The sequence below is a fragment of the Phalacrocorax aristotelis genome, chromosome 7 (assembly GCF_949628215.1).
Source record: "Phalacrocorax aristotelis chromosome 7, bGulAri2.1, whole genome shotgun sequence".
Taxonomy (NCBI): Eukaryota; Metazoa; Chordata; class Aves; order Suliformes; family Phalacrocoracidae; genus Phalacrocorax; species Phalacrocorax aristotelis.
This window is the reverse complement of record NC_134282.1, coordinates 17,900,485-17,907,308: the sequence shown is the minus strand read 5'-3', so window position 1 is coordinate 17,907,308 and position 6,824 is coordinate 17,900,485. Positions and strand designations below refer to the sequence as shown.

Genomic DNA, 6,824 nt, shown 5'->3' with positions numbered 1-6,824 from the left:
ACATGAGTTGGCGGGGCTCATTGAGAGGGCTTTAAACTAGATTCAAAGGGGGAAGGGGTTATAGCCAGGCTCACTAAAGAGGAGCCTAGGGGTGGCATGTGAGGTTGGGGGTGAAATCAATAGCCCATATCAAGTACATCTACACCAATGCACGCAGCATGGGCAACAAATGGGAGGAGCTGGAAGACATTGTGCAGCAGGATAGCTATGACTTAGCTGCCATCACAGAGACATGGTGGGATGACTCTTATGACTGTAGTACCGCAATGGATGGCTATAAGCTCTTCACATGGGATAGGCAAGGAAAGAGAGGTGGTGGGATGGCTTTGTATGTTAGAGAGTGTTTTGAGGAATGTCTGCTGGAAATACAACACAGCAGAGAGGAAACGGCCTAGGACCTTCCTGGAGTGTGTGGAAGATAACTTCCGGACACCGTTGGTAAGCGAGCCAACCAGGGGAGGTGCCTCACTTGGCCTGCTGTTTCCAAACAGAGAAGGACTGGCGGGAGGCGTGGCGGTTGGAGGCCGTCTTGTGCTTAGCGACCGTGATATGATAAGAGTTCTCAATTCTTGGCGAAGTGAGGAGAGGGGCCAGCAAAACCACTACCATGGACTTCCAGAGGGCAGGCTTTGGTCTGTTCAGGGCACTGTTTGAGAGAGTCCCTTGGGAGGTAGTCCTGAAGGGCAAAGGCGTTCAGGAAGGCTGGGCATTCTTCAAGAAGGAAGTCTTGAAGGTGCAAGATCAGGCTGTCCCCATGTGCCGTAAGATGAACCGGTGGGGAAGATGACCGGCGTGGCCGAACAGGGAGCTTTTGCTGGGACTCAGGAAAAAAAGGAGAGTTTACCACTTTTGGAAAAAGGGGCAGGCAACTCAAGAAGAGTACAGGGGTCTCGTTAGGTCATGCAGAGACAAAATTAGAAAGGCAAAAGCCCAGCTAGAACTCAATCTGGCCACTGTTGTAAGGGATAACAAAAAAATGTTTCTACAAATACATGAACAACAACAAGAGAGCCAAGGAGAATCTCCATCCTCTCTTGGATGTGCGGGGGAACATTGCCACCGAGGATGAGGAAAAGGCTGATGAGGAAATGCCTTCTTTGCCTCGGTCTTTAATAGTCAGACCAGTTACCCCCAGGGTATTCAGCCCCCTGAGCTGGAAGGCAGGGACGGGGAGCAGAGCAAAACCCCGTAATCCAGGAGGAAGCAGTTTACAACCTGCGGCACCACCTGGACACTCGCAAGTCTATGGGGCTGGATGGGATCCGCCTGAGAGTACTGAGGGAGCTTGGCGCCTGCTTGGCAGTAGAGCTTGCCAAGCTATTCTCCATCATTTATCAGCAGTCCTGGTTAAGAGGGGAGGACCCAGATGACTGGAGTCTTGCCACTGTGATGGCCATCTTGAAGAAGGGCCAGAAGGAGGATCCGGGCAACTACAGGCCTGACTTTGGAACCGGGGAATATTATGGAGCGGTTCACCCTGAGTGCACTCACCAGGCATGTGCAGGACAACCAGGGGATCAGGCCCCGCCAGCATGGCTTCATGAAAGGCAGGTCCTGCCTGACCAACCTGATCTCCTTCTATGAGCAGGTGACCCGCTTAGTGGATGAGGGAAAGGCTGTGGATGTTGTCTACTTGGACTTCAGTAAGGCCTTTGACGCTGTCTCGCACAGCATCCTTCTAGAGAAGCTCATGGCTTAGACAGGCGTACTCTTTGCTGGATACAAAACTGGTTGGATGGCCGAGCACAGAGAGTGGTGGTGAACGGAGCTAAATCCAGTTGGTGGCTGGTCACAAGCGGTGTTCCCCAGGGCTCAGTTTTGGGGCCAGTCTTGCTTAATATCTTTATCAATGATCTGGATGAGGGGATCGAGTGCACTCCCAGCAAGTTTGCAGGTGACACCAAGTTGGGCGGGAGTGTCAACCTGCTCGAGGGTAGGAAGGCTCTGTAGAGGGATCTGGACAGGCTGGATCGATGAGCCGAGGCCAGTTGTATGAGGTTTAACAAGGCCAAGTGCCGGGTCCTGCACTTGGGTCACAACCACCCCATGCAACGCTACAGGCTTGGGGAAGAGTGGCTGGAGAGCTGCCAGGTGAAGAAGGACCTGGGGGTGCTGGTTGACAGCTGGCTGAACGTGAGCCAGCAGCGTGCCCAGGAGGGCAAGAAGGCCAACAGCATCCTGGCTTGTATCAGGCATAGTGTGGCCAACAGGAGCAGGGAGGTGATAGTGCCCCTGTACTCGGCCCTGGTGAGGCCACACCGCGAGTACTGTGTTCAGGTTTGGGCCCCTCACTACAAGAAGGACACTGAGGTGCTGGAGCGTGTCCAGAGAAGGGCAATGAAGCTGGTGAAGGGTCTGGAGAGCAGGTCTGATGAGGAGCGGCTGAGGGAGCTGGGGTTGTTTAGAGAAGAGGAGGCTGAGGGGAGACCTTATCGCTCTCTACAGCTACCTGAAAGTAGGATGTGTGTGTTGGTCTCTGTTCCCAAGTAACTAGCGTTAAGATGAGGGGAAATGGCCTCTAAGTTTTGTCAGGGGAGGTTTAGATTGGCTGTTAGGAGAAATTTCTTGACTGTAAGAGTGCTCAGGCATTGGAACAGGCTGCCCACCTGGCACTTCAGGGCATGGTTTAAGAGGCATGGGGGTATTAGGTTGACAGTTGAACTTTGTGATCTTAGAGGTCTTTTCCAACTTTTATGATTCTATGATTCTTTCAGCAGGGCTCAGACCGAGGCTGCTGTTAGCTGAGCCATTGCAAACTCCTCATACAGCCTGCAGAGACATGCAGTGTCTGGCAGGCTTCCCATGGTGACATAGCATCACCTTCTGCGTGCCACTGCTACTGAGGGGACACAAGGATGCATTCCTGCATGGAACCACAGGGACCCCTGGTACCACAAACCCATCTCTGGGCTGCCCGTGGAATGTGTAGGTTGCATCACCCCAGCACAGGTGTCCAGCTTCCCATGCTTTGGGGACACGCAGGCGCATTGGCACAGGTGGTAACTGCCTCCCCAGGCATCCTGGGTCAATAACCCGGCGGCTGAGGCACTTGTTAGGGCCAGGATTGCGTGAGGGTACGCCCATGGGTGTTTGCTGCAGCGGGAGAGGGAGGAGAGTGCTGGAGGCTGTTGGTTGAACCGGGATAGCCTCCCCGCGGTCCCTGCCCTGAGGACTCTGACCCCGTGGGCCGGCGAGGGGAGCAGAGGCAGGCAGTGCCAAGCAGTCCTGCAGCCACTGGGACAGAGCCGGGGAGGAGTAGCACAAGATGGACCCTACCGTGGAGCTGGCAGACGACCCCAGGTGGGTGCCGGGGACCCTGGTGCTTCTTTGCAGCCAGGATAATCCAAATTTTTGGAGCAGGATTTTGGGTTATTCCCTCTGTAAAGGAAGGGAGGTGCTTGGGGGTAAGGCGAGCCAGCTAGGGGACTCTGGGGACCCTGTGGGGCTGGGTGCCCCTGTGTCCCTGCCAGCCACGTGCAGCACTCGCCGCCTTCTCTGCAGGTTCCCCCGCCCATTGGTGGAGATGCTGATGAGGAACTTCAGTGTGCCAGCAGCCTGCTTCTCCCTGCCGCCCACCTCCCGGCAGCTACTGCAGCGTAGGTGGAAGGGACTGGGTAGGGGGACCCTCCTCTTGTCACTGGTGGGAGCAGGACAGGGATGAAGGAGGTAGGGTGGCTGCGGTGGGTGCAGGAAGGGAGCAGCCCAGAGGAAGCGGGAGGCAGCGGGGTACTGCCAGGGTCTCAGCCTCCCACCCCATAGCCTTGCCTGCAGGAATGGGGGTGGCCCAGGGAGGGCCAGCACTGGGGCAATGACATGGGAGCAGCAGGGCAGAAGCATTGAAGACACGGCCAGGGGCTTCCCAAACCTGTGGAGTGGTGGGTTGGGTGGCAGCTCCCTGCTGTGGCGGCCCCAGGGAGGACAGGACAGGATGGAGCCAGCTTCTCACCCCTCCCTGGCAGAGCTGGACATGGCCCAACTTGCTATTATGGGCCTTGCCACTATCATGACGCTGCTGTCAGTCGCAATCTTTGTGGAAGAGGCTTTCTACCTCACTCGCAAGATCCGTTGCCCCATCAAGATGAAGACTCTCTGCTGGAGCAGCTCAGCCCCTACGGTGAGCTGGGGTGTGGGAGTAGTGGGTAGCATCACCTTGGGGGGCCAGGGCCACCCAAGGGGTGCCAGCCCACAGGAGGGGGGAGCGGCAGTGTACCAAGCTCACGACTCCCACAGGTTGTGTCTGTGGTGAGCTGCTTTGGGCTGTGGATCCCGCGCTCCATGATGGTGGTGGAGATGGCTATCACGGGGTGAGTATCGCCTACCCTGGGGCAGGGGCACTGGGGAGCCCACAGGGCCTGACCTGCCTTCCTCCTCCTCCTCCTTCCCAGGTACTTTGCTATCTGCTTCTACCTCCTGATGCTGGTCATGGTGGAGGGTTTTGGGGGGAAGGAGGCGGTGGTCAGCACCCTGAAAGATGTACCCATGGTGGTCAACACTGGGCCCTGCTGCTGCTGCTGCCCTTGCCTGCCCCGAATCACCATGAGCAGGTGAGGGAGAGCCAGGGTATCTCCCTGCCCCTGGGGAGGGCTTTCACCCCCTGCTTCTGCTGGGGTGGAAGAGAAGTCCGTGGCAGGGGCTTAGGGACCCTGGGGTGCTACAGGTCTCTCTCACCGTGCCAGGAGAAAGCTTCGACTGCTGATGCTGGGGACTTTCCAGTATGCCTTCTGCAAGGTGGTCGCAGTCTTCCTGGGGCTGGTCCTGGCCACTGATGGAAACTACAACCCTGCTGATGTAAGTACCAGGGTATGGCAACGGGCACGGTGATGTCCAGACAGGGAGCCTCCACCAGCTCTCATGTTGTCATTTAGCCCCACTCAGCAACTAAGCCCCACACAGCCGTTCGCTCGCTCCCCCCACCCCAGTGGGATGGGGGAGAGAATCAGAAGAGCAAAAGTAAGAAAACTCGTGGGCTGAGATAAGCACAATTTAATAATTAAAATAAAACAGTAATAGTAATAATAATTTAATGAAAAGGAGAATAACGAGAGAGAGAGAGGTGAAACCCGGGGGGAAAAAAAAACCACCACAAGTGATGCAGCTGCTCACCACCTGCCGACCAACACTGCCAGTCCCTGGGCTGCAATCTCTGCTTCCCCCAGCCAACTCCCCCCAGTCCGTATACCAGGCATGACGTCACATGATACAGAATATCCCTTTGGCCAGTTTGGATCAGCTGTCTTGGCTGTGCCCCCTCCCCTTCCGGCTTCTTGTGCACCTGGCAGACCATGGGAAGCTGAGACAGTCGTTGCCCAGTGTAAGCACTGCTTAGCAATGACTAAAACAGCAGTGTGTTATCAACATTATTCTCATACTAAGTCCAAAACACAGCAGTATACCAGCTGCAGTGAAGAAAATTAACTCTATCCCATCCAAAACCATTACACCCTGTGCCTTGCCCAGCAGCTTTGTTAGCCCAGGCTCATTTCCTGTGTGTCACCCCACAGATCTCAGCGGAGAGCGTGGCCCTCTGGATCAACACCATACTTGGTGTCTCCACCCTCTTTGGGCTGTGGGCCCTGGGCATCCTCTTCCGGCAGGCCCGGCTGCACCTGACTGAGCAAAACATCAAGGCCAAATTCTTCTGCTTCCAGGTGAGCCCCCATCCTGCCCTGTTCCCCCCTAGGTGAAGGGCTTCTCCGGCACAAATGGGATGAGGTGGCGCAGGGGGAGATGACAGGGCAGGAGCCAGGTCTGGCTGTGAGAGTGGGGAAGGTGAAGGGCAGGAGCCTGGCAGTAGCGTAGCCCCCATCACCTTGGGTGTTGACGGTTGCAGGTCCTCCTCCTCCTGACAGCACTGCAGCCTGCCATCTTCAGCATCTTGGCCAACAATGGCAGCATCGCTTGCTCACCACCGTTCTCCTCCAAGGCCAGGTCACAGCGTAAGTTGGGAGATGGGGGAGCAGTGTTGCATGCACCCAGCTGAGCCCCTCCCTTGCACAGCAGGGCATAGGCAAAGGGCATGGTGGATGAAAGCTGCTTCAAATGACCCTTCTCTTCCAGAGATGACCATGCAGCTGTTGATCCCACAAACCTTCATCCTGGCAGTGGTGACGCGGATATACTACCGCAAGCAGGATGACAAGCCGGGTTACCAGCCTGTCAGCTTCACACCCACAGGCACCGATGTCAAGGCATGAGCAGAGAGAAGCAACTGGGGTGCCAAGGGGCAGAGTGAGGTGAAGGGCTGGTCTGCTCTGTACAACCTGCTCCTCTGGCCCTGGAGAGTTGCCTGCAGCAGAGGCGGAAGGGTGTAAAGGGCATCTCAACATGGGGTGAAAAGGTCTGAAACCCAAAAGCCACAAGCCAAAGGGATCCGTGAAGCTGCCCTCAGCCCAGGGGGCTCTTGTCTGGCACTGAATAAAGATATAATTTTGTACCCGAGTCTTGCGTTGGTTACTGGGCTCAGGTTGTCTCCTGCCCAGGCTCGGTGGGAGATGACTCCACAAAGGGAAGACGGACCCCTGTACTGTGAGGGGGAAAAAAATGACTCAGAGCTTTTTTCAGGTGGCTGTGTTCAAAGTGAAGCAGCTCAGCTGGAAGAGGCACTGGTGATTTGTTATGAGATTACCAAATTCACCAGACACCTGGCTACAGTACACTGCCATTAGCAACAGGGCTTTCTAGGCACCAGCAGAAGCACTGGGACCCAGAAATCTCATGGTTTGCCAAGAAGCAACACACATGTAAGCAGCAAAATCTGGGACTCATCTCCTCATCAGACAACCAGACCCAACTCATTACCTGTGGCAGGTAGGAAGTTCACGCCT

The 6,824-nt window shown here is 55.8% G+C and overlaps 1 protein-coding gene across 2 annotated transcripts; it reads left to right on the top strand.

Moving 5' to 3' along the window:
- The first annotated feature begins 3,097 nt into the window (after positions 1-3,097).
- SLC51A (solute carrier family 51 member A) lies at positions 3,098-6,433 on the top strand. 2 transcript variants are annotated; one of them, XM_075098997.1, is made up of 9 exons: positions 3,098-3,300; positions 3,502-3,596; positions 3,960-4,114; positions 4,231-4,304; positions 4,386-4,544; positions 4,677-4,788; positions 5,502-5,648; positions 5,831-5,936; positions 6,058-6,433. In XM_075098997.1, exons 1-9 carry the CDS (start codon positions 3,266-3,268, stop codon positions 6,192-6,194), a joined length of 1,020 nt encoding a protein of 339 aa, XP_074955098.1. In that variant the 5' UTR covers positions 3,098-3,265; the 3' UTR covers positions 6,195-6,433. The 2 variants fall into 2 exon arrangements, with proteins under 2 accessions (XP_074955098.1, XP_074955096.1); XM_075098995.1 differs by having other exon boundaries at positions 3,118-3,300; positions 3,502-3,614.
- Positions 6,434-6,824: the final 391 nt, after the last annotated feature.

Excerpts from the sequence above, each read along its gene's own strand:
- SLC51A (XM_075098995.1), top strand. The coding sequence starts at position 3,266 with ATGGACCCTACCGTGGAGCTGGCAGACGACCCCAG. Across the intron at positions 4,545-4,676 it reads CCCCGAATCACCATGAGCAG|GAGAAAGCTTCGACTGCTGA; the intron begins GTGAGGGAGAGC and ends TCACCGTGCCAG. Across the intron at positions 5,649-5,830 it reads CCAAATTCTTCTGCTTCCAG|GTCCTCCTCCTCCTGACAGC; the intron begins GTGAGCCCCCAT and ends TGACGGTTGCAG.